Source organism: Anser brachyrhynchus (assembly GCF_964034855.1).
Source record: "Anser brachyrhynchus genome assembly, chromosome: 15".
NCBI lineage: Eukaryota > Metazoa > Chordata > Aves > Anseriformes > Anatidae > Anser > Anser brachyrhynchus.
In genome coordinates this window covers 1,907,439-1,933,715 of record NC_137733.1, presented here as the reverse complement: position 1 = coordinate 1,933,715, position 26,277 = coordinate 1,907,439, and the positions used below count along the sequence as shown (strand labels likewise).

General features: G+C 42.1%; 1 protein-coding gene and 1 long non-coding RNA gene across 2 annotated transcripts in view; one reads left to right on the top strand and one right to left on the bottom strand.

Annotated features, from left to right (window-relative positions):
* The window catches only part of HAPSTR1 (HUWE1 associated protein modifying stress responses), a 16,733-nt gene extending 10,608 nt beyond the window's left edge, over nucleotides 1-6,125 (top strand). Inside the window, exon 4 of the mRNA XM_080556997.1 lies at nucleotides 2,731-6,125. Coding sequence (XP_080413123.1) covers nucleotides 2,731-2,975 — 245 coding nt within the window. The 3' untranslated portion in view covers nucleotides 2,976-6,125. The remainder of the gene's footprint in view (nucleotides 1-2,730) is intronic.
* LOC308178415 lies at nucleotides 5,897-26,277 on the bottom strand. Its single transcript, XR_013939754.1, has 2 exons — nucleotides 26,188-26,277; nucleotides 5,897-25,869 (listed from the first exon to the last, which is right to left on the bottom strand). It is a non-coding gene; the product is annotated as an uncharacterized lncRNA (long non-coding RNA).

Sequence of the window (26,277 nt, the reverse complement as noted above, 5' to 3'; positions counted from 1 at the left end):
TGAAGCCTTTACCTTCCAAATAGTCTCCTAGAGGCTGGCTTTGAATTTAACTTTGCAGTGGTTCAGTATTATGTAAATATTGAAGAGCAAATATCTGCTTGAGGCATTGCTTGCAAACCTTGTCAGTGTGTTTTAGAATGTGTTGCAGCATATTGGATATGTCTTTTAATTCTGACTGTTGTATCTATTGTTTTAAAATGCTCTGTACTTGATAAGGCTCTATTTAAAAACAGCTCTTGGGTGCCTAAGCATGTTCTTACCTCACGGGTCAGTTTTTTGTTTAATTTAGAATACACTTTTGATTAAAAAAACACAATGACCATTTGATTAGGAGCTGCATATAACAATAGTAAATGACTGATAGAAGTAGTGTAAGCTGTTGATTCTCAGTGGAAGTAACAGTACTGAACGTGTGTGTTCAGAGCAGTTTTGTTTGGAATCAGTGTGGGGAAGTCTTCACAAAGGCTTTGAAACTAGGCTTTGAAATTGTCAGAACATCCATCCTCTGTCAGAGTTGTTTTTCCAACTGAAATGTACAGGATGAACTCATGCTTTTCTAATGTATGTTACATCAGTTGAAATTAAACTTGCTGCTGTCTTTGAATTGTGCAGTGATTTGTAACCTCTCCAAGTTTTGCACACTTGCATTTTTTTGCTTAGGTATCTGTCATCCAATTAGCAGCTTTAATTTCTTTGGTAGGTATATATGAGCCTCTTCTCATCACTTCCAATTTGAGCTCAACCCTAATGCTGGGAGTGCAAGAACAAACCTCTATTTTGAACTAGCTTTTAATAAAATTTTTGTTCTTCAAGTACTTTCTGCAGTACTGTCTGCCACTGTAGATGGCAGATGACTATAGAATTCTAGTCAGGCTTTAAAACATGCTTCTAAGTATGCACAGTACATCCTGTAATACTGAAAGAATGAGCTTTAAATGTTGATTCAGCATTCATGTACAATAGAGTGAAATGGGTGGATCTGCCCTATCCTGACTTGTGTATCAACCTGCTGTCACTGCAGCTGGGTTTAGAAGCCATTTATCTTCTACCTGAGGTTTCTAGCAACTGATCTAGTAGCTTTTTTTTGTCTTAAACTTTGTCAGGAGATACTGACTGTGTACTGTAGATAGTAGTCTAAGGTGCTATTTCATAACTTGACAAGTGGTCAGATTTCTGACTGGTTTGTTTAATAGCAAAATTATTCAGGGAGCAAATCTGAAACAGTGGAGATTTTCTAACCTAATGCATGCTGACTGAGGGAGTGTATGCTGTGTGCTGCATTTGTTGCAGTACAGCCTAGCTCTAGTAAAGAATAGGAATATCAGACTTTCAAAGCATACTTCTAATACTTTAATACTTAGAATGTGGCTCATCTAGTCAAGAAACATGCAGCATGCAAGCTGTTCTGTCAGTTGTTCTTCCAGGTAACTGAATTTCTCCTAACCCCAAAGCAGAGCTTGTGTATAAGGTAGCTTCTATAGCTGAGCTTCACAGAGCCTTTGGAGCCACTTGGTTGACCTATTGGCAGCTAATAGGTAGGGTTGGGTTAGGCTTTATTTGTCAGTATGTGACTGCTGGTTGCCTAGCTGACCGCATATAATGTGGCAGTGCACACAGTTCAGAGTGTGATGGCTGGACAAAGGTACAGGGTACTTATGACTGGTGAAGACCTCAAAGAGCTCAAGATCTTCAGGGTTACTAATATGGAGCTCAAGGTCTTCAGGGTTACTAATAAGGAAACCTATTGGAGAACTTAATTTGCTTGTTCTTATTGCTAGAACATTCTACTGATCTACATCTTGTTCTGTCATTCTCACAATTCCTGCTTTGGTAGTTTTCTAGGGCTAGTAGACTTGTACTCTTTAATATTGGTTTGAAGCAGTTAGGACAGTGAAGATACTGAGTTCTTGCTTAAAGTGTAGCCTGAATTCCAAGTAGAGGAGGATCGTTAGTCTTGCGTGTCCTGACTCTGTTTTGGAATGTCCTGCTCTTGCTAGCTAAGCTGTAATAGTAATGTTACTGAAGAGATGTAGATACATCATGCTGATTTAAACAAGAAATTTCTTTTAAACAAGAAAAATAAACACTAACACGCTGCTGTTGCTTTGCTTTATGTTCAGGTTACCTGTTGTGACATTGTTTTAGATCAGAACTGCCAGTAGTAAATTTTGGGGGTTTGACATATGGTTTTGCTTTTCTGGTTAAATGCTCTTCTGAATGCTAATGTGTTGGCTAATAGTGGTAGCCCTAAAATAGTTTTTCATTATTGAAATGAGTTGCTGTGCAAATGTATGTACAGTCTGCTGTCATACTGCAATTTTCTTTAGAATTAAGGGGACTTGGTAAATAAGCCCCTAATAGGGAGACTCTCCTTCTGTGAAAGTAATGGTTTAGGTTGAAGCCTTCAGAACAGGCTACTTCAGTGTGTCCGTGTGGTATGTACACACTGAATAGCATGTCACTTGCTTATGGAGCTACCATTTATTGTAGTGTGCTGTTACAACCTGCTGTGTAAGATCACTTTAAATGTCATAAAAAGTGGTTCTTCTGATTTCTAGATGCACTAAAAGCTGGGAAGGTGTTCTGGCTTTCAAATAAGTAGGTGTGGTACGAACAGAATGAAGTGCCTGTAATGTATCACTAAGTTAACTCAGTATCATCCCTTCTACACACAGGAAATTAACTTTCTTTACTGTTTGACCTAAATGCTCTTTCTGTTTTTCCCCCCAGGTCTTAGTGGTGCAATGGCTAGTATAAGTGTTCGCTCAAGTACCCCAGGCTCTCCTACTCACGTGAGCAGTGGCTCCAATGCTAGTCGAAGGAGAAATGGACTCCATGATGTTGATTTGAACACTTTCATATCAGAAGAAATGGCACTCCACTTGGACAATGGTGGAACTAGAAAGCGTACCTCAGCCCAGTGTGGCGATGTCATTACAGACTCACCAACTCATAAACGCAACAGAATGATCTAAACTGCAAAAATTTCAAACCCACCATGCTGCTTGAAAGCCACTTGATCCTCAGAGTACTATTGAAAAGGAAACATGAGGCCATCTTCCCATATTCACTGTTTAAGACAAATGAATTCAATAATTGCCATAAAAAATTTTAGATATTACGTTAGATGCCTCTTGTTACTGCGGCTTTCTTAAACTATATTCTTAGCAGAGGACATCAGATATTGTGTAGTAGTTAGCAAGATCATCATAGGCGAACATGTATCCGTTCCAAGGCTAAAAGTGACCTTACTTGTATTCTTAAAGGGAAAGGAAATTTCAGATGTTTATTTGGTTATAGAATGCTTTTTTTGTCCTTTATTTCCTGCTGTGTTGAGTATTTGCTTAAACAGTATTGCCAGTTTGACTGAAATTGTCTACAACATGACTTGGCATCTTTGTCAAAACTGCAGGCTTCCATTTTTGCAGCACTGTACCATGCACCTAGTTTCTCTATAGTAACAGTGTGCAAGTTATAAATATTGGACTGTACCCTCTTTAGTTTTAAAAGCAGTTGATAATTCTGGTGACTGTGTGATAATGTAAAGAGGTGCTATGATGGTCATGCAATTAATACTTAATATTGAATCAGTACAAGATCTTTATTGGATTCACTTTGTGTGTTTTAGTGCTCTGAAGTAGCAATATTAAACTTCCCCAATTAACTTCATAGGCTTTTAAATCTTCAGTTTGAGGAAAATATATGTACTTATTGGTATTATCCTTGTGCAGACTGCACCAGTGCTGACCTAAATTTAGAGGAAGATGTCCTGTAATTGGAAAATAGGCTTTTCTGTTCAGTATTAGTGGAGGGTAGGTTTTGTGTACACCCATATCCCATTTTACATTTCTTGTGAAGTAATTGCCCATTGCTGGGGAGGGGTGGGAGGAGAGGGAGTGGGGGAGTAGTTGGAAAAGGGGTGTTCTCTTAACAAGTAAGACTTCTGGTCATGTGGAAACTTGGACTAACTTAAGGGTCTGTGTGATGCTATTTCCCTTGGGAGGGAGAGGCACATAGGTTCTGTAAAGTGCTAAGAAAATAATTTAAAACTGGAAGTTGATTAAAAAAGCTCTGGATAAACATGCTGTAAGGCTGAATTAAAAAGGTTAAATGGCTTTTTTTTGTGTTGAGCTTACATTCATAGGATCAAACTCTGGCTGCCATAACTTAAGCATAATCTAAAACTGAAATGGAGATCAAGATTGATCAGCTGCAAATCAGTTTCTGAATGGGGAAGGATATGTCAAAGAACTTTTATATAGCTACAAGAAGTCTTTCCTTTTTGGTGGAGACTGCTGGGTTTTAGTGCCTCTGAATCTCTGCCAAAGGAGGGGATAATACAGGAGGAGTAAAAAACGAAGAGATCCAAACCTGCAAGTTGAGAAAGGGGTATTTAGTTAGGTGGTATGCATGCTTAACTGGAAGCATATGCTGATTTCTCTTAGATGAAATACAGCCATGCTAGATCCACAATACTAAATTCTGGTTCTAGCTAAGTTAAGGCACCTTGAGCTCTGTTAATATACGGCTCTTCAAGACTTCTGCTTATGTGCTTGTAGAGTCAGATCTTTTTCGTATTATCTTCCCTGTTGTTTGAGGCAGACTTAACTGTAGTCTTGTTCCTTTTTACCCTGATGTTCTTTCATTGGTGTTCTGCAGTCAAGGCAGGACAGCAATGATGTGTTTAAAATTCTCAGAATTCAAAGCTCTTTAAGAGCATGATTTCCTTGCTTTGTGGTGCTTCCATCAAATCTCTTTACATTGAGGAGCTCTCAAAGATGTCAACAGTTGCACAATATTGTAGCTAGAGGTTCTGTAGTTTATGGGGCAAATGTAAGATCTTTCCAAAGCAAGATAGTAAAAACTGTTCAAAACTCCCCATGTGTGTTAAATAGCTTAACTTGCACATCACCTGAAGACTCAGTATACATTACTTTCAGTTACTGCTAATAACTACGATTCATAAGACTTACTTTATGTAAAATACTAATACTGCATAAAGCTAGTATTCATCTGGAGGCTACATTTTCAACTGGGACTTTGAAATAAATAAGATAGTATCTAAATGTTTTTATTTATTTGGCTGAGAGAAGGATTGTCTCAAAAGGAGAATCACAGGTTGGAACTGTGAACATAAAGGACACGTGAAAACCATTCATCTATTCTGTTTATTCATTAACTGGCTTGTACAGCTAAGATGCTTATGCTCTGCAGCTTCTAACACTTTACTATTATGTATAGTAAAGGTAACATACTGGTATCAGAGTGCTGCATACATGAACTAAAATACAACAGTGCTTCTGGTCTAGCCCAAATATACAGAGCCTTTTCAATTATTTCTTTCTTGCAGTTAAATAAATCCTATTAATACTCTGAAGCATTATTTCAGTCTAGCACCATTTAAAACAAAATTTATCTGGATTTTTATTTGTTTGTGCCATTTTTGAGAGAAAACATTAGCTACAGTAATACTTTTGCTTGTACCTTAAAGTATTTGGGAACTTATTTTGTTTTTTCCATTGTAGTCCCAGTTATTTGCTCTGTTAACCCCTGCCACAACGATCAAAAATGCATTTATTTACCTGATAAACATAGGGAGGACAGATTGTCTCAAGACAACAAAAATTAAAGCCCAGTACCTGTTGCTTTGAAGTACCTGTTGTTGCTTTAAAGATTTCCTGTGCTAGTGTAGAAAATTGACATGGAAAAATAGCATTCTGCTGTTATCCAAACTGTAGTTCCTGGAGCCAGAAGCAAGTTGATTTTATGTAAGAAACATTGAATTGAGAACTGCTTTTGATTATAAAAAAAAAAAGGTGCTTATTTTGCTTTCTTCTATGAATCGTATAGTTGACCGGTCTCTTCTCCATGTACATCAAATCTAACATGAATGTGCGGCAAGTTACGTACAGTACATCCTGCACTGAAGCTACTGAGTTTGGCTTGCTTATTGATGAAGTAAGTTTTAAATGTTAAATTTAAAGCTATATTACAATTAAAGTAATGCAAAAATGATTTTGGCTGAAACTGAAGTCCTGCAGTTAAACTTACTCAAATGTGGTTTACCCAGCTGGAGTAACAGAAACTCTAAGTCATAATAAACCTAATAAAAAAATAAATACAAATGTTAAGGCTGCTTGTAGTTATTTTGAGTAATATAGTCCTTCGGAAAACCCCAAACCAGAAGATTAAAACCCACAGCAGAAGATTAGTATGAGTCAGGTTTGTTTCTGCAGAGTAGAATTGTTCTTTAGGAATGCGTTTTGATGGTGGTAGCTGTTCAAAGCTAGTTATGCTGAAACTAGTTGTGCTTAGGCTTTCCGTTGTCTCCTGGATCACAAGCTGCTCTCTTATAGACGCTGCTTATGAACTCCCAAGTCTTAAGAAGTCTTAAGAATTGGGATGTTCTGTTTGCATTTGCACAAGGAATTTTGCGGAGTTCCTATGTCACACATATATAGGAAAAATGTGCAACTTAACTTTTTTAGAAATTTGTGATATTAATTATAGTAGTACAGCTTTTCTCTAGCAAGGGGACTTTTTGGATGTGTGTGAAATTAGGTGCCATAATAGCTTTTTCTGCTTTATGTGGCAGTCCCTAAACCTGCAAATGTTTTTCCACTTGCTTTACCTGCAGGCCTTTGAATTTAATTTTTAAGGGAAGCTTTATTTTACAGGAACTGAAGTTTAAAAATGTTAATATTTTCCAATTTTCCAGCTTACAGACAGTTATATGTTCTAGGGGTGACCTAAAAATATTTTTAAGTGAGTCCTAATAAGTCTTTCCAATGTTAGCCTAGAGCTAGTAACTCTTGGCAGCATTAGGGAATGTACACCTGGCTTGTTCCACTGAATTCACTGCACCAGGTGGGGCTGATGTGGTTATCTGGGGAAGCCACAAGGCCCTGTGACTTTCTCCTTCCAGGTCCTCTGGTTATTGAAGGTAATGGGGAAGGTGCTGGCACTTGTTAGTAACTGTTCTAACACCTCTCTCTGATTTTCCCTGTGCGCATATAACTCCTTATAATGGAAGGGTGAAGGGAAGGGTAGTTGGAGGCTGTTGAACTCTTTGACAGCTTACAAAGAACTGGCTCTGTAGTGACCCTGATGCTTTCTGCTGTCTCATGTTGGGCCCCCTTCAGACAATCTCAAAAAAAAAATCTGTCTCAAGCTCACAATAAAAGTAGTGAATAAACCAAGTGTACTTTTTTCTGTGTAGCATGGAAGCATCACCTAGGTCTGTTATAAAAGGGGCTTGGAGGGTGAATGTTTTTGAGTGGGGAAGTAAATTTCAGCATTTCCTGTCACTTTTGACCAGTAATGCTGCTTTTGTAGTTCATGCAGTAGTTATCTTGGGTGGGTTGTTGGAACACTGGGACTTGTACACAGAGGCTGCATTTCATTGACCAAGAATGGGTTGTGGTGAGGGAATGCACAAGAATATGGCCTTGCTGGAGTGGGCTCTGACACTTGGGCTATATGCTAGGGTTTGTAGTATGGGGAGTACTGGTTAATTGGTTGCAGCTAAGGCAGCTTTTAATCGTGTCTTGTAATATTTCACTGTTTTCATATTCACCTTTTTTTAATGTAAAGGTGGAAAAGGTGAAGTTGGTTCTGGATGCCATTTGAGTGGGGGTAGTGAATCATGCATTAAAAAAAAAAGACTGGGGTCTGTCTTTGTATCATTATGGTATAACAGTATTGTGCCTGTCAGCAGCTGGTGGTGTTCTTCCAGCTCAAATCCCTAAGCCATGGGAGTTGTTCCTGTATCTTATATAGTGTCTTTTTCATAAAGCTTCAAAGCAGAGGATACAAAATATTTATCTTTAAGGTAGGTATGCTAAATCTCTTGAAGCTTCTACTGGGGTTTTGACAGGGTCATTTCTAGCTCCTAACCACACAGTCATGCCTAGCTTGGGCTCACAGAACATGGTCAATTCTGAAAAGTTTAAAGGTCAGTATTTGTTCCTTTTAATACATTCCTTTTTTGTTGATAACTATTTGAACCAAGCTTTCTCTTTTTAAGTGAATTTTGTCTTACCTGAAATACAGAATATAAGAGTAGGATTAATACTGGGAGAAAGTACTAGGTTTGTTCCTTGCTGTTTATCCAAACAATTCCTGGAATAGTTAGTAACTCCATGCATCTGTAGCATTGCTGCTTTGCAAATTGATATTTTTAGACCACTTTAAAACCATGAATCTTCACCTCTTTAGAATGCTTTAGGGTGTTTTTAGCTTTTGTTTAAAGAAGATGCTCACTATGAATAACTAGAACTGTAAAGCCCTAGGGAGGAATTTTTCTACAAGTTGGTGATAAATATATTTTTATATCTGTTTTGTAAGGTGCAGCTGAAGGTATCTAATGCGATCTTCAAAAGTTTTCTAAAGTCTGGTTTCCTCTCCTTTTTAAAAAACATTGAGAAAAAGAAATGCGTGGATTGTGCTTAGAGGTGAGGGGACTTAGCACAGGTGAACTTGTAGACACTTGTATTGCATGTCCTGTCAATAATTCAACATTTCATTTTACTGAGGGAACCATAACATACATATGTATAACTTCATTTGTCTCCAAGCTTTTGTGCTAGAAAAGCTCATGCTAAGTCATGGCCACTTTTAAATGACTCTTGTGGAAGTGAATCTGCCATCTTCCATGCTAGGTACACTAATTCCCCCACTCTTTCCAAAGAAACTTGTAATTAATGTGAATCACTGTAGATGTATTTCTCTGCTAAAATGAGCTTAAGTCCTTGACTTAGGTGTTACGTGTTAGGTGTTCCTGAGTAGGAAACTGCTGAAGATGCTCTCGAGTATTCTAGCCGCAGAAACTTGCGTGCCACAAGATGACAGCGCAGCTCATCTAGATTTTAGTGTATTCATTAAAAACTGATTATGGACTGACCTAATTCTTCAGATAGCTTAACTTGTAGTCTTAATTTGTTTGCAAGCTATAGTGGGTTTACGTGGCAAGGTTTTGGTAGCAGGGGGCCATAGGGGTGGCTTCTGTCAGAAGAATCTAGAAGCTGCCCCATGTTAGGTAAGGGCCCCACTGCTGACCAGAGCTGAGCCAGTAAGCGATGTTGTTTGCACCTCTGTGAGAGCATATTTAAGAAAGGGGAAAAAAACAACGCTGCTACACAGCAGCTGGGAGACTGAGAGGAGTGAGAAACAGCCTTGCAGGCTCCAAGATCAGTGAAAAAGGAGGGGGAGAGGTGCTCCAGGTGCTGGAGCAAAAGTCCCCTGCGGCCTGTGGTGAGGACCATGGTGGAGCAGGGTTCCATGCTGCAGCCTGTGGAGCAGACAGTGGACTGGTGGAGCAGGTGGACCTGCACTGATGGAGGCTGCAGCCTGTAGAGGACCCCTGACAGAGAAGATTTTGGGCTGGATCTGTAGGCCGTGGAGAGAAGCCCACGCAGGAGCAGGTGACCTGGCAGGAGCTGCTGCCCGTGGGAGACCCAGGTTGGAGCAGTGTGCTTGTGATGGATGGACCCCGTGGTACGGACCCATATCTGGAGCAGTTCTTGAAGAGCTGCTGCCTGTGGGAAGGCCACGTAGGATCAGTTCGGGAAGGACGGCATCCCGTGGGAGGGGCCACACAGCACAGGGGATGAGAGTGACCGTGAAGGAGCAGCGGAGACGAAATGCTATAGACTGACCACAACCTCCATTCCCCTGTGCCCCTGTGCTGCTTGGGGGGAGGAGGTGGAAGAGGGCGGACTGGCGGGGGGGAGGGCGTTTTTGGTTTCTTTCCTTTGTTTCTCACTTCTCTAGCTTGTTAGCAATAGGCAATGAATCTTACTATCTCCCTATGCTGAGTTTGTTTTTCCTGTCACCATAATTGCTGAGCGATCTCCCCGTCCTTATGTCAACCCTTGAGCCCTTTGCATTGTATTTTCTCCCCCTTTCCCTTTGAGGAGGGGGAGTGAGAGGGCGGCTGAGGTGGAGCTCAGCTGCTCACCCAAGTAAAACCATCACGGTTCTTTTTGGTACCCAACATGTGGCTTAAACCCACGACCCTGGGATTAAGAGTCCCATGCTCTACTGACTGAGCTAGCCAGAGATCTGGATTCTTAAATATGCTCTCACAGAGGCCCAAACATCGCTTGTTGGCTCGGTGCTGGTCAGCAGCGAGGCCCTTACCTAACATGGGGCAGCTTCTAGATTCTTCTGACAGAAGCCACCCCTATGGCCCCCTGCTACCAAAGCCTTGCTGTGTAAACCTGCTACAGAAACAATGGACTGCCAGGCAAACCATTGCAAGCCCAAGAAGGAAGTGGCCTAGTTTGCCTCTACTTGCTTTTTAGCAGAACTTTGCATATGGTCTTGTTAAAATTCAGATTTCCTTAGGTCTAGGTGTATTATCCAAAATACAGATGTTCTCTCACACATTGAGCCTACTTGCCTGGAAGTGTTCTACACATTTAAATTCCAATAGTTAGGAATAAAAGCCTAAGAGTTCCTTCAGAGCTACTTATCCATTTTTTTCCTAAAGTGTATGCACAAGTTGTGTATACGTTTACATGTTCTCTCCTCTACTCATGACTATGGCCCTTTTTGACCTCTTATGTGAAGTCTTGTGCCAAATGCAGCCTGACTTGTGAGGAAAAGTGCTACAGAACATCTAGATATTTCTGGTAAGTGTTTGTATGTGATACATGTGATGTTTCCTTTAAATGAACATGGTCTTAGGTTGCCTATAGATATTGTGTGGTCTTCAACCCTGGAGATGGTCACAACCCAACCAGACAGCTTAGAGCATCCTGCTCTTGTTGGACCTGCTTTGAACGTGGATTGCCCCAGAAAAACTTCAAGGCTCCCTTTTCACTTGAATTGGTCTGATTCCTATGGTTTGCAGCAGTTTTATTCAGGAGGGAGGTTTAAAAAAACAACCAACCACATAAACAAAAAAAAATGCAAAAAACCCACAACTGTCCTTGTTGCCAAATAACAGATAATAATTTAACAGATGAATTTTCCTTTCCTATGAGGCATATGCTCTTGTGGAAATTTAAGGGTCGTTCTATCAAAATTGCTGCTCCATACTTTCCAAAGAATACGCAGCCCTGCTAAGTTGAAACTGGTCTCAAATCTGGAAACTGGTCTCAAATCTGGCTACTTCAGTTCCTTGCCTGTCTAATAGGTTTCATGGGCTTCAGAGTAATAGAGTAGATCCAGGCTGAGTTGCAAATTGGCCTCTGCGTGATGGGTGTTTGCAATGCTCTGCCTGGCAGATGAAACATCAGCCTCCAGAGGGCAGGAAAGCATCTGCCTGAGCTTGGTTTTGGTAAGGCACAAAAATGGGTATTTGGGCAATCTTGTAGGAGGTGATATTTTAGCTAGAAGTGTTTTTATATCAAGGCCAAACCCTGTCAAAAATGTTCTGGCAACTGATATTGTGAAATTTGCAATAAAAATGTGCATGTTAGCTGCTGTTGGTATGTTTTGAATCAATCTGCTATAGGGAAAGCAGGGTACAGATGTGAGGCTGTCAATTAAAAACAATCATTTAACACTCTAATTGTTGTTACATTTGTTTTTCATGATTTATTGGAGACATCTGATAAAAATTACATCAGTTATAAAGGTCTAAAACTTTCAGCTTTCTAGATGTAGTCTATTCTGAAGATTCAGATAAGCATCAGGTGGACTAATGGCTACTTGAAAGTGTTTTTTAGAAACCTGGGATATTGCCTGGAAAGTAAAACCTGTATTAGTTATTTTGTTCCAGTCTACAATCTCCAGAAATTCATTTTTTTCAGGTTGTTCCAGTGCCTGAGTTTGTTGGCTCTGAACTGAAATGCATGGAGCTGCATTACTTTAACTTTTCTCTTCCTGAAATGCTTTCTGCATTTTCCACCTAGACTAAGCAGCAGGTCCCAGCTACACCTCCTTCCTTTCACGGGTGCTTCAAACTCACAACAGAAACTGGTGGCACTCTAAAGCAAATGTAAAAAATCACATTGAATGTACATTAAATATTCCAGCTTGGAAGGAACCTAACTACCACCTGTTGGCCAAAAGCTCTTGCAAGTGTGTACTGCAGTGTCTCTATTTTTTCCTTAGCTATTTAACCAAATACCAGTATTTTGACTTCCAGGTTATGGCATTGTTATGACAATGCTGGAATATGTTCAACTCAGCCAGCAGTCACATTTTATCTCCAGAAATGGGCTTTACAGATCAGAAATGTCACTGGAGCATGTCAAAAAGGGTGGCAGACTGGAGACGGGTGGGTGTGTTTGGCATCTGCATGCATCAGTCTGATCTGACACCACTTGGAATAATGAGGCATCATCGGACCTGATCACGCTAACTTTTGCAGCCATATTTCATTGGTTTACATGAGCCACATGAGGTTCCCAGCACTGCTGGTGACTAACCCACCATGTTGCCTTTCTACCAGTTGACTAAAGGATTATGAAATGAACATTGACTTTCAATTCCACCGTTTACCTGTGCATGCATATCTGAGATGCTATTGTTAACTTTAAGTTCTGCCCACATTTTGTGGCTATTTTGCCACAGCTGTTCTGAACAAAGATGACAAAGCTAAAATCAGTTTTCCCCAACCTGCACCACCATAAACTTGACCAATGCAGTGCTCCAGATCAACCTGTAAATCCTTGTGGTAGTGGCATTAATGTGGAGCTAGAAGGCCATGTGGAGACTCCAAGATGTTTCTTTTAGCAGGAGTCTTGAGGACTGTAAAAACTATGTGATGGGAAAGAGGTGGCACAGAGGTTTGTGGAGGTAAAGTGAACTTGCCCACCTGCTCTTATAGCCCTCAACTGCAACAGCTCCTTTGCCTGGATTGGATTAGCTTTGTATTCCTGTTGTCCAGCATTGGCTGTACTGGCTAACTGATGACTTCAAAAAAAGTCGTTTACAACTCTTGCATTGCTTAGAGCTAAATGAAACAAGTGGCTTATGTTCCTGAATAAAGGCATGCTGAACTCCTAAGGAGAAGAATCCTTTCTCTTTAAACTGTTTGGTAAGTGGTTTAGGCTCAGTGGAGATGTCTCCGTTTCAAAATATCACTGTGGGATTTTGCAGGGGTGATGCTGATGCTTTAAAGAATCTGAGTTTCTCAAAGCTTTAAAGGAATGCAAAGAGCCATTGGGATTACTTAACTAGCATGCCCAGTCCCTTTACCCAATTTGAAAACCAGTCATTCAGCAAGCAGAAACAGTCCCTCGGGTGACTCTTGCCAGTGATTTTGAAATGGTTCTTTGTAAAGCAAAACATCCAGAGTTACATGAGCTGCGCTCAGAGGCAGGAAGATGACACCGGAGCATGGGTCTAAAAACTGCTGATATGCTCTTGCTGCACCGAACATCTCATTGCTGCTTGCAGAAAAAATATGTTCTGGCTATGAAAATGAAGTTTTGGCCTGAGGAATTTGTAGCTGTTGCAGATTAGATGTCAGCTGTTTGTGGGCTGTGGTGTGGGGCAAAGTGGCAGGAGGGCTTTGCCGCAGGCTTCCAGGAACACTGGGAAATTTGTCAGATGGCTGGAGAAGAAAGTCCAGCTCCTGGTGCCTAAGTGTTGCTGGGAGAGCAGATGCAGGTGGAGTCTACAATTGTTTTCTGCAAAGACTGATGTTTGGTAATGGATACAATCTGCATGTGGAGGGAGAACAAGGTACAATTCATCAGAAACAAAAAAACCCTCACAGGTTATACAATAACATTTTCTGAAAATTCAGCCTTTCCATATGGCTGTAGCTGGTTGCACTCATTAACATAACTGACCTGAAGTAGGGACAGGGGACTTAATCAAATCCTTGTTTTATTCCATTACGTGCTCTCTCTCCAGCCTACCTGATAAACACTTGGATAGGCACAAATAAAGATCTCTTGAAGGAATACGAAAAGGGCCACCAGAGGCCACCACCTTGAACTTGTCCTTTCAGGCATTACCTTTAAGTGTGGTCCCTTAGAGCAATCCAGCTGGCAACCTCTAGGTAAGCTCATTGCAACCTCAGATAAAATTACTGTCAAGAAGAGCCAGATCTTCAGCTGCTTTATGGTGCTGTGCCTGTTTCCACTGCTTGGGAGTATGAATCACAGGAGCTTCTTCACGTGGTGGAGCCTCACAGCAGATTGGAAGCAGGAAAGAAGAGGTGAACCTTCCAGTGACGGGCAGGCTGCAGCTCCCTGACATTCATGGTGTGCAAGTAGAGAGGAAGAGGAGAAAATCCAGCGCAGACACTATGCCCCATAAATCCTATGTGGTGGTAGAGCCCCTGATGTTCCAGGAACCATATGTCAGTGCATTCCACACACTGCTGCAGTGATTTGGCTGCTGCCTTTCTTTACTTGGGAGCAATCTGAAGCTCCAACTGTTAACAATCAGATGTATAGAACCACTACCAGGGAGTCCGAACTGCTCATTTTTGCACCTTTCAGCCCTACTTTCTGGACAGCGCATAAAAAATGTCTTCAAGTAGCATGAATCCTTGCATTAACTGGCAGAGAAAAAGATTAGATGACCTGAATGGTCCAAGGCATATAGAATGAACTCTAGCTATCCTGAACTCTGGAGGAATTCTGTTGCTTGTTTTGTTTTAGCCCAGTTTTTTCTTTTGTTTCTGGCATCCAGCAGATTGTGCCATTAGCTGTGCTGTGCTGTGCAGTGGCACTACGCGGGTTTGCATCTGTCACCAATGGGTTTGCATCCTTCACCAGTGGGTTTGCTTCCAAATGATTATTTTGCCTTCTAGTGCCTCAGATTTTTTTCCTCTGTATAACTGCTGAGGAATTAATGCTTTCTTTAGCTGATGAACTAAGAACATCAGATGAACAGAACTATGGAACAGAAAAGCTCTTTTGAATTTACTAGCTGTATTTGCATCCTTAAAGAGCTGTGTGTTGTCATCTGTCTTTTGTGAAGATCAAAATACATCTTGACAGATTGCTTTCCTCCTTTCTCCATGGCTGAGGGCAACTTTGCTGGCCCCTGGTACTGAAACTGTCACTTTTTGTTAATCCTACACGTTTTATGCATTTAAACTTTCAAATAAATCAGTAGTGTTGTTGTAATCTCCATAATCATAACATTATACAAGAATAACTCTTGCATGTCTAGCCCAAAGTTAGATTAGGCAGCTGTAAAATATAGGATGAGATGGCCAAGATAGTGCCTTTCAGATAACTTGGTTTTCCTGGAGAACCTGTGTCTTTGTGGCAGTGCCAACTGTCATTCTACGTGCTGGCTTGCACCTCTTGCCTTAGAGGCCCAAATACTCCTGTCTTGCATGTGTCATTTACTGATTCACTTCCGGCTCATCCCCTGTGAAGCAGAGAATATTATCTATTATTGTAATAATGTTATCTATATTGTTTACACACAGGCAGGAAACAGTGAGAGAGGGACTGAGAGCGGACACAAACAGCGCTGCTGCCCAGCTGGGAGGTGCTCTGGCATGTGCCTTCATCGTATCAGGGTAATACACGAGGCAGTGGATGGAGTGACATGTCTTGTGTTTTCCTGCTTCTGCAACTATCTCCTCAGTTTTATTTTTTTGAAGATATATTGTTTCTGTCACCTGCCAGAGTGACATTTAATCCCTCTAGCAAAATCCAGGTTTACCATTTCACGTAATGAAACTTTGTTAATAAATTGTGAATTAAATGACATTATTTGCTTTCTCCTTTGAGCTTTGTTTTTATACAGGACACAAAGAAGTGCAAGATGGGGAAAAGAAAGTCAGTATTAATTGATGGTAAAATATTAATGCTCCTTCAAAATCTAAGGTGGAATAAACGACTTGATTTTCTTCTACATGGCCTCAGGCCTGGAGAATTTCATTCCCAGGAATGAACTGCAAAGCTTGTGGTAGCACAGGGATCTGCACGTGAAGTTGGAGAGCAGAGTGAAAGGCAAGAGCAACCAAGGAGAGAAAAAACATCCAATATGAATTAGCGGGCATCCTCTTTCTCCCTTTTAGAGGAAAGGGTTGAGACTGAAGCAGGGCCTGGAGGAAGGGCCTGTTCAGATGTCCTAAGAGTCATGGTAGTGGAGAAGCCTGCTCACAGGGCATGTATGGACAAGGTAGCACAGAGCAGTGTTTCATCACTACATCAGCTTTCACTGTGTCTCCGGATGTCCCCAGCTGTACTTACCTTTGCAGGTCTCTCCAGGTGGCAGGATGTGCCTGTTAACCCCGTGGGATCCTCACCTTGCCCAGCAGGTTTGCTGATGCTGCTGGCTGCCATCAGCCTGAGTTTGACAGGTAAATAATATGAAAATCCCTTTAACTTTCTCTCCACCCTGCTTTGGAGTTCACACAGGGCTCTGGTATAAGTTGAACTCACTGGGGTCCTTTGAAGTAACATGGCAAAGTTCATGCAGCACAGTGAGGGCCCGTATAGTACCTGTCCTATGTGCTGGCAGGGAAATGGCACCTGGTGCCATTTGCTGCAGCATGGGGCTTTACAAGTCCTTTTGGGCTGTGCTTGTGCTGCTGTCAGGTAGCATACCAGGAACGTGTGTGTGATCTGGGTCCCCAAAAAGCTGCTCATCCCTCTGACACATGCTTGATGGGTGGCGGTGCTCATCTGGCCTATGAAAAGTATGAGCCAAGTGCCCAGCTCTGTGGATAGATAGGGTGGTCAGAGGGAGAAGGGCCTGTGGGGCTGTGTGGGGGCTGCTTCGGGCTGGCCTGCACTGTGCCCCCATGCTGATGCCCCCTCCGTGCTCCTGGGCAGTGGTTTTCCTTGTGTCCAGGTGGGCACCTGGGGTGTGAAGAAAGACATGCCTTCAGCAAGCTGGCTGTAAGGTATGTGAGTACTGAAATGAGTAAAGTTATTATAAGGTCTGGGCTGGACTTATGAACGCAGTAGACAAATAGACCTAGACTTTCCCCTGTTAAGACTGTCATCTTTACCCTATGGTTTAGCCTGCCGGTTACATGAAGCTGGTACGTTTACAGCAGGTTTATTGCCCTTATTATGACAGAAATGTGTGCCAGTAGTAGAATGGAGCAGGCCATTCCCTCAGCTCTTTGCTGGCCACGCTTGCAGAGCTGGCTTCGTATGTAGCCAGCAAGCACAGTGGAGTTTAACCACAAGCTTCGTTTCAACTTTGTTAGGAAATGCCTTGGTTCACACCACATTCTCTTCTTGTTCAGTTTCTCAGATTTATTTATTTCTTTGTTAAAGATAGAGGCCTTCAAGCAGGATTTATGTGGACATCTCAAGCAGATTTCTTCTGGTGCGCTGTGGGCTGTGTGTATCAAAGCAGGCCGGGAGCCCAGGACGGGTTTTGAGACACATTCTTTGAATCGTGCTGCCATCTAGGGTGTGAGCATGCAAAGACTTCTCCACAAACACAGTCATTCACATTCTCCAAATATTTTCCACAGAGTTTTCCAGATTGTTTACTCCCCGGGCAGGGTGGATGTACTGCCAGGTCTCGGCCCACCTGGGCTGCTGGGGCAGAGCACTGCTTGGAGATTAAACACACATCTAGGATGTTACACAATATTATTCCATGGAAAAAGCTGCATAAAAATATTGCAGAGTAGCATTACTTTGTGGCTCAGGAGTTAGCATGGTGTTGGGAGACCAGGAACTAATTCTTGGCTTTGCTGTTGGCCTCCTGCTTGGCCACTGGTGAGACCATTGCCACTTTCACTTGATGCAGTCTGTGTGTGGGCTGTCCCCACTGAGGTTAGAGGCCTGATCTCAAATCGTCCCTTTACATGTGCCTAGGCACACATGGTTATTTTTACAAATACCTGTACAGCTTGTCAGGTTTGGTGGAAGATGTTAGGCTCTTGTTTAAGTCAGGGGCTAACGGCTTTCTGTGGAGCAAGCCTTACTCATGGTGCGTACTCGCTCTGTGCAAAATGTTGCTTAGCAGCTACAGGGCTGTGCTTGTGCACCTTTACAAAAATCTTTGCCTTGCTTTTATGTTAAATGGCCCATTTTATTTTATTTTGTTTTTTTTTGTAGATCCAAGAAATTTTTACACATATGTAGAGAAAAACTGAGACAAGGCCTGGCTGCCGACCAGTTTCTGCCTGGGCTTGCAGGCATGGTTAGGGAACAGATGTTCAATTCAGCCTGAAATCCTGTGCTTGAAATCTGCACTAATGGCTCTGACCCCACATCAAGGACATCAAAGTAGAGGTGTTTTTTTCTTTTTTTTTTTTTTTTTTTTTTAATTTCCAGTTCAGGTGTAACTGAAATTGTTTTACAGACTATTTCCTACAGACTTTGCATTTGTAAAGCCCAGCAACTGATTCTCTCACTTTTCTGATTTAAACTTGAGCCTGTTTGAGTTTGCTGAAGCTGCGTGACTTTACCGTAAGCTTTCCTTGGTGTATGAGTTAAAGACCTCAGTAAATCCAGCTGGTATTTTACCCTGAGCTCAAATTCCTAGTTAAATGAATTTACATACAGTCTTAAATTCCTCCTAGCTGGCTGTCTCAGTCAGAGACAGACAAAGAGTGGCTGCCAGGGCTGTTTTGCAGTCCATCTGTATAGACAAACTTGGCACTTAATTGTCCAGATCAATACCTATTTTAGTTCTTCCACAGTTATATTACTTTGACCTTCCTGATTGAAGTAATGGTATCTGGAAAAGCATGTGTGCTTTGGAAAGGGGAATATGACAGATGTAGAGAAGTGAGTATATTTTTTTAAAGTGCCTTTTAACTGTTTATGGCTGTAAAACAAAGGACGTGGAGTTTACTATGGATCTCCATCCTGTTCCTGCACATCCCTTCCCCCTTATGTCCTTCTGTCAGTACCTTGCTGGGGTGGTTTGGAAATGGGCAGCCCAAGCAGCCCTGATGGCTTTGTTCTTCCCTGTCGCACCCACTGATTTCTCCAGAGAGTGGAGCAACATCATCACTTAGAAGCCCCTATCTTTGTGTGGTACTAACAACTCCAAGACAGTTTTACCCAGGCAAGGGGACAGTAAGGAGAGGGAACTTGTAATCTCAGATCTCTCTGTGTGTGCAGGACTTCTGCCTGGGTGGGATTACTTAGGCTGTTCTGCATTTATTTTTCCACTGAGAATTTACTTCAAAAATCACTTTATTGACAATCTGGACACAGGACTTTTTCCTCTGAAAGCAGTGGTTAATATTTTGGGGCTTATCTCAAGAGAACCCTTTGGAGGGTACTTACAAAGCTGTGTCATGCCCCAAGTCACTAGGTCAGTCATTGCTGCCACTTTCTGCCCATACCAAGCAGGGAGCTCAGCTACATTGCACAGAAATCTGCTCAGCAGAAGCAGTTGCCCTATTTTCATGGTGGGCAGCTGCAGCACCGTGTCTCGGCCTGCCAGCAAGGAGACAGTGACAAGAAATATGGGCTGTCAGAGAAGCTTGGACAGACCAAGACAAAACTCACAGCCTAGGTCCAGACCAAGCTTGGCTGTTTGAATAGCTCAGACGTAGCTCATGGAAATCTCTGGGGAAGGAATTGCTACTGTGTGTATGAGATGTACGGTGTGGGCTGAATGTGCTCAGGACATCTCATCTGGGTCCTCCTAAATGCTTTGGGCGGTATAACCCTGAGCCCTGAAGTGCATCTGTAGGCAGATTGCTTCCTAATCTCCTGGCTGTGGGGGGCATCTGAGCCCCTGGTCTGAGACTGGTGGCTGCCCCAGGCACAGCAATTCCAGACAGGAGTGCTGTGGGGCACAGGAGGAACATGCGGAGGCCAGCCATGGTATTTTTACTGGAAAATCCTTGGATCTCTGTACTCTGTATCATGTCTAATTTGTTCCTCTAGTTGAAGGTGTTGCTTTGACTTTGACCATTTTAACATGTAATTCTCTAGATGCTGCCTCTAGATTTTGAGACTGTCAGGCTGGAGAAAATGCCTTTTTATTCCAGTGCAATGCTTGGAATAAATCAGGCCAGTGGGTCTGGACTTATTTGAAAATAGTTTTTGCATCAGTAGCCCCATACTGGCTCATATGGGGAGCATCTCATTTGATTCAAAAGATGTGTCAGTCCCTAATGCTCTCATCCATCATTTCTTTAAACTACAAAACCCCCATTAACCCAAAGTTAAGTCTCTGTTAAGGCCATGACAGCAAGAGACATAAAAAGTTAATGGTGAAACTCATAGCTGTCTTTGCTCTTCTTTAGCCAACTCTGGGGCCTTCTATCCCTGTTCCACAGCAAGAAAGCAGAAGGAAGGTAATGGTTTCATACATCTGTGGGAGAGGTCTTTCGCAGATGTTTTTGTGTTATTTTAAATAACATCGTGATGAAATGATCTGCATATTCCGTAGTATGTATGGAGCTGAGGCAAAATTCACTGAAGGGCTAGCAGGAATCATGTGCTCATTTGGTTTTACTGTTGCCTGTTTTTATTCAGATGAATTTTGACATCTTAGAGCACAGACTCTGGCATATTTTTAATATATTGTCTATAGAGCAAACTATAGATCAGGCTTTAAACGCCCTAGCACATTTGAAATGGTTTAACATATATTTATGGGTAGTCTCATGAAGATATTTAAGCCATGCAGGTAATTTTCCCCTCTCCCCTTTTTCCTGCAAATCAATTCTGTATACAGATGCTGCAATCATTTGCTCTTTTGCAAGTGTTGAGTTGATCAAACCTTAATACGTCTTCAGTAGTGGATGCACAATTTGAAACCTGCAAGACAATATTGGAGCGAATTTGGCTGCTGTTTCTCATGGGTCAGATTTAGATCTAAGGGGTTTTACACTGAGACTTATGGTCTCACTCTTTGCTTACCATCCGTGACTATTAGAAAATAAAAGTATTTACTGATTTGACTCCCTACACTGTTTCATTTCATGTTTTTATAATGATATGAAGTAGAAAGAAAGTATTCCCTCTTTCAGAGAGCAGAAGAGTCTGCACACCAGTAATCCCTTCAGTTGGTTGTTTCTTTAATTTTCTTTTGGGCAGTCTCATATTTTCCCTTGCCTTCAGAGGTACATAGCAGAGTTTATGCTTTGTTGCAGCCCTGAAGTTTTCTTCCATTTTTAAGGTTTCTAGCTGGAGGTCTTCCCCCATCTCTGAAATGCTTTTTGGAGTCCTGAAGTGCCGGTAGGTTGGGTGACTCTGTTGTTAGAAAAAAGTCTAGCGGTAGCTTTTTACTGTATTTTTCTTCAGATTCATCTCAGAGGTATTGTTAGTGCAGTACTGATTTCAACATGCTTTGAACTTGACCTTTTTGTTATTTGTTAATGTGGATGTAGTTATCAGATAATTATTACAGATGGACTGAAATCTATCTGTTAATCAGAGAGCAATTAAATGCATCATTCTTTCTGGTATTTTAGGCAGAGGCTAGTGACTTTATTATGAATTCATTTTTATTTTCACAGATATCATACATTATGTTCTTATTTATGAATTCTATATGACTTGAACTGATGCTCTTTGGCAGTTAAGAGAAAAATCAAGTGCTTTGCTGAAGAAGCTGAACATGGAACACTGAGGATGGAGCTGTCGCTGCAGTGGTGATGCCATAACCCCAACACGTCCTTCCTCTGAACCAAATGCAGATGCTGTTTCACTAGGGTAACCACTGCCTAAAGCTGCCCTGAGCACATGGACCTGAGAAGTCCTGGAAACCACGCTCCCTGCAGGGCAGGTGGAAAGAGGGCTCTGGGTGTCAGCCGTGATTTCATGGAGAAAAGCAGCTTGTTAGACACAGACATCAGCTGGGAGTGGAAATTTCAGGAGAGACCTGTTGTGCCACAGATGTCTTTAAAGTCCATTGGTTAAATAATGCTTGTGTACTAGAGAGAAGGTCATCTTCAGCAGCCTCCCTTGGTTTAAGGAATAGTCATGGGGTGGAAAAGAAAAAGGATTTTTTGTAGACCCTGTCAACAGTACTCTGAATCCTCTTTGTGCTGGCAGATGTGGAGATACAGAGTGTCTCAGATGCAGGGTGTGTGTCCACCTTCAACATCTGTTACCAGTCCTCATTGCCTCCTGAAAGGATGGCTCCATCCGTGCCCTGGGTTGTGCCCTGACTGGTACCCTGTAGGTGATGCCTGCTCCTACAGCACATGAACCAGCTCAAGGAAGTTCCAAGTTCAGCTGCAGCCATTTCAGTCCAGAAGATCCTTAAATCTGGTGGTTTTGGTATTAAGGAGCAGCCTCCTCTACCTGATCTAAGCAAGATGCTCTTCAGTCAGGTAGGCTCCTTGATATACTTCTTTCCCTTCATATTTTAATTTAGGACTGATTTTATAAGAAATGTGGTGTTATTTCCTGCTTGTACATCTTTCTACAGTACACAGACTGAATATGGAAATCTGTTGATGGCCTTTTCCAAAGAGGATTATTGTAATGCTACTGGTGTTTACAGTTACAGCCACAAACCACCTATTCATGGCTCCTTTTGAACTCCGTCCAACCCAACTTATGGTACAGAAACACCTTTAGTGTCTTCTAAACCTAAATTCATTTTGGTGTGATGTTCCCCTAGTCTCTGAAGTGCAGCCCTGCTTCTTGGTCTGGAGTTCACAGCCCATGGAGTCTCCACTCCCAAAAGGTACTGCCTGTAAACAGGTTTATAGAAAGAAAATGACAGGAGACTTGGCAGCTGGTAACAAGATAGCCATTTGTTATTTCTAATGGGCAGAGTACAAAGAATTAATTTAAGCTAACATACAGGTTACTACAACTTCTAAATATTGGCAGACTACAGAAATATTGCTACTGATGAACTGGGAAATATTTTGGTACAAAGTTTTGGCTGACCCTGTTAATTTTATGTGGCATGGCAGAGGAGGAATATAAAGAGTAATATCCCATTTAAGGCTGCCCGTCACTGATCATAGAGGCTCTGTTCTCGCACTGGCCGTTCCTGGTTGTTACTGGTGATGGTGAGAATAAGTCTAAAACCATGAAAGCAGCACAAAAAACACATTACAGTGTGAACCACAACCACCAGCTCAGCCGAGCCCTGTGTCTAGACTAGTCAAACTGGTACTGTTCCAGTGGTAGCAACTTAAGTTTCAGAAGACAGAGCATCCCCAGGAGTGAAGTGTGACTTGCCAGGTGGTACAGTCCACCCCTGACTGCCCATGGATGACTTCTCACTGTGCTGATGGCAGCGGTGTCACCAAAGCCCTGCTCTGCCCAGCAGTGTCTCGAGTAGCTCCTGTTTCCTGCACAAGTCTGCTTGCAAGCTTGCTAAAGGTGAAAATGTGCTAAATATGTTTGCGTTGCTTAACTTGCATGTTTTCTGCTGTTCGTGTGTTCAGCTTTTTAGTGTTGTCTTAGCTTGGCTGATGAGTTACACAGAGAATATATTTTTAATATGGTGGAAACAAAACAAACTGCTTTTTATAGGAGGTGCAGAGGTGGTGGTAAGGGAGAGGTATTAATCATTTTTTTTCATACAATAATGAAAAAAATCCATTCTCTGCTCAGGAAACGATTGAAAAAAAAACCAACAACCCCCTAATTTGAAATGTTTCTACTGACACAAAGTGCATTTTCTGTGTAAATGAGACAGTCCCTGTATTTCTTCCATTAGTTTAACAGTCAAAAACCATGCAGCAGTTTTATTTCATCCTTCCCCTCCTTAGCCATTGGCTGGATCCAGCCCTGGCCACTGGAAAACCTAGGAATATATTAACACTGTGGCATTGACTGTGATGTGAAACAAATGGAAACTACTGACGATAGAAGTATAGGTCAGTAACTAGAAAATCCTATTTAATAGAAATGTCTTCACTGCTCAATTTGCCTTGCAAGGTTGCTGCTGTGCTCTGGAAGTCAGACATTGCTGGAGTTTGTTTTGGGGAGTTTTGCGTTTTTATTTGTCTTCTGAGTTTTGAGTCATCAAGTATCACACTTCTCCAAGCACAAGAGTTAGAAACCTTTTATTGTAATAGCCTGGCAACTGAAGTTTCCACATTACAGCATGACTCCAGACAGTGGTGATACAGAAGAAAAAGTTCCCTCTGACATGTCAGTAACAGTTCTGCTATTTCATTCCTGTCTGTCTAATTTTTGATCATCCTAAGGCATCTGAGAAACCTTGTCTCTGGGAATAATTCTGTCTTCCAACAGTGGAAAGGTTTGCTTCTTGTTCTTTTGATTCCCTCAGCTGCTTTACCATGGATGATAATACTGAACTGGAAAGCAACTTCATCAGAGGTCTCCTTGAGAAATCCTCAGGATGACTGAAAAGGGAGTTGTTGGAAAACATTTGGTAGCATCACCACTGCTTTTGGTGCTGTGGTAAAATGAGGATGAGTCTGTGCTGTTGTCATTAAGGAACGGTGTGAAAAGTCTGGAATACAGTCCAGGTATAAAGGGAGTACAAACTACCCTAACTTCAGGCCTGCTAACAGCTTCCCTTTGACTTCAGTTTCCTCCTCTGTGACTTTGAGAATACATTAGACAGTGGCTGGAGTTCAAGTTACAGTCACAAAGTGTAACTGAATGTCATTGAAGATGCGTGTTGGAAAGAAAATCCAAGCCTGCTTTACTTAATGGAATTAGATAGTTTGAGGATTATTTCTTCCTAAATGGCCCAGAGCAAGTGATAATTTTTCTGGGCTGTGATGAAGGGGATGCAGTGTCCAGGTAAGTTCTGCCACGTTTTCACATTTCTGCTAGCCATTATTTATTACTCTGTAGAGGAATGTCAGGCTACGTTTGGGAATATTTTCCACCAGCCTCTAAACACATGCAGACGTGCTGTGAAATAAATAGCTGGTGCACACTGAACAGGAGAGGGCACTGGCACTCCAGCAGCGGTGCCAGGGCTCAGCACCCTGCCGCAGCACGCTCTCTGCAAATGCGTCGGCTGTGCAGGACAAGCACCCAAGGTTTGATTTATTGCACCTCAGTGCACACTCTCTTCATCTTACGTGCTTAATATAAGGCAAGAGCCTAAAAAAAGTGAAGGAACTGCATTTTTTGTCTGTATATCTCCGGAGGTAGGGAAATCAAGGGTTGGGGCTAACTTGCACCAGCTGAGAATCTGCCCCTTTCTGTTTAGCATATTCATCTGCTGTTGTCTGGTGGTATGGCTCCTCTGAGTTTTTTGAAAAGCTCTGATTTAGTGTTTCTATCTGTTTTGCACCTACATTAGGCATTTAATACAGAAGCTAATTTGACACTGTGACATTTGTTTTGTCCAAGGGAACCTCAGGAAGTCACTGATTCTCCTGAAGCTGTAAAGGTGTACGGTCCTTCACCCTGAGAGGCAGCATTTGCTGCTTCTCCACCTCCCCTTTCAGCCATCAGAAACTACGAAACACTGAATTTTCTTCCAGCTTCACAGCATTAACAAACAAAGCTGCGAAGCCGTTAGCACATGAACCCTAACAAGCAGGCAAAGAGTACTTGGTCAGGATTTGTCCCTCTGGCTGCAGTCCTGCCATCTGCCAGCTCCACTGGTGATGCTGGTGAAGGGCTCCTTGCCCTGAGTCAAAACACTGGACACAGAGCCTTGTTTTTCTTAATTTCCCTCCTTGTTTTCAACTCTTGGCCTTTTTACTCAGCACATGTAAAGTGCCTGTAGTATCAGAAAGGACCAAGTTCTGTTTGTTTTCCACTCTAATACATTTTAATTAGACCAAAAGTAAAGATCTAGTGAAGCTGTCAGCATAATTATGGGCTTCCATCCCAACCTGAAGCCTCCAAGGAGCTCTGACGCTGAAGAAGGAATGGGCTGGCTGTGGTTCAGTGAAGGGGAGGGGTTGTTTTGAACCTAGACCCAGCCTCTCAGCTCCCTGGCCCCATCAAAGCGTGGCAGAGGGATGGGAGATGAGACAGGTGGCAGCAGCCTGTTCGTTTCTCTTCCAAATCCCTTTGAAATTTGTTCCTGCACCACATGAAGGTTTGCAGACAGCAAAGCAGAAAGTGTGTCCGGCTGTGTTGGAGAGAAATATATCTAGAAACATGAAAAGTAGAAATGGAAAATGGTTTATTTGCATTATGCACCAGCTTCTATTATTTATGTTGCTGTATCACTGTAACACTTCTGTATGACTGTATAAGTCACCCCCAAATAATTGTGCTTCTGGAGGGTGACTTTGTATTGCTGCAGCCCGTCTTTTAAATAGTCTCTTTATGTGAGACTTTGTTTGGCTATTTAATTGCTGCTTGGTTTAAATGATGAGTATGTCAGGTTGGGCTTTGACATGGATCCACAAACCTCAGTGACCTTTGTGGCACCACCTTGTCCTCAGGCCCTTGTCCTCAGGCTCACCTAAACCAGAAGGCACCTCCTGGTCAGCCAAGGCCCGCTTGGGTCTTGCACAGGTGTGTTTAAGAGGTCACTGCTATGCAGTGGTGTTCT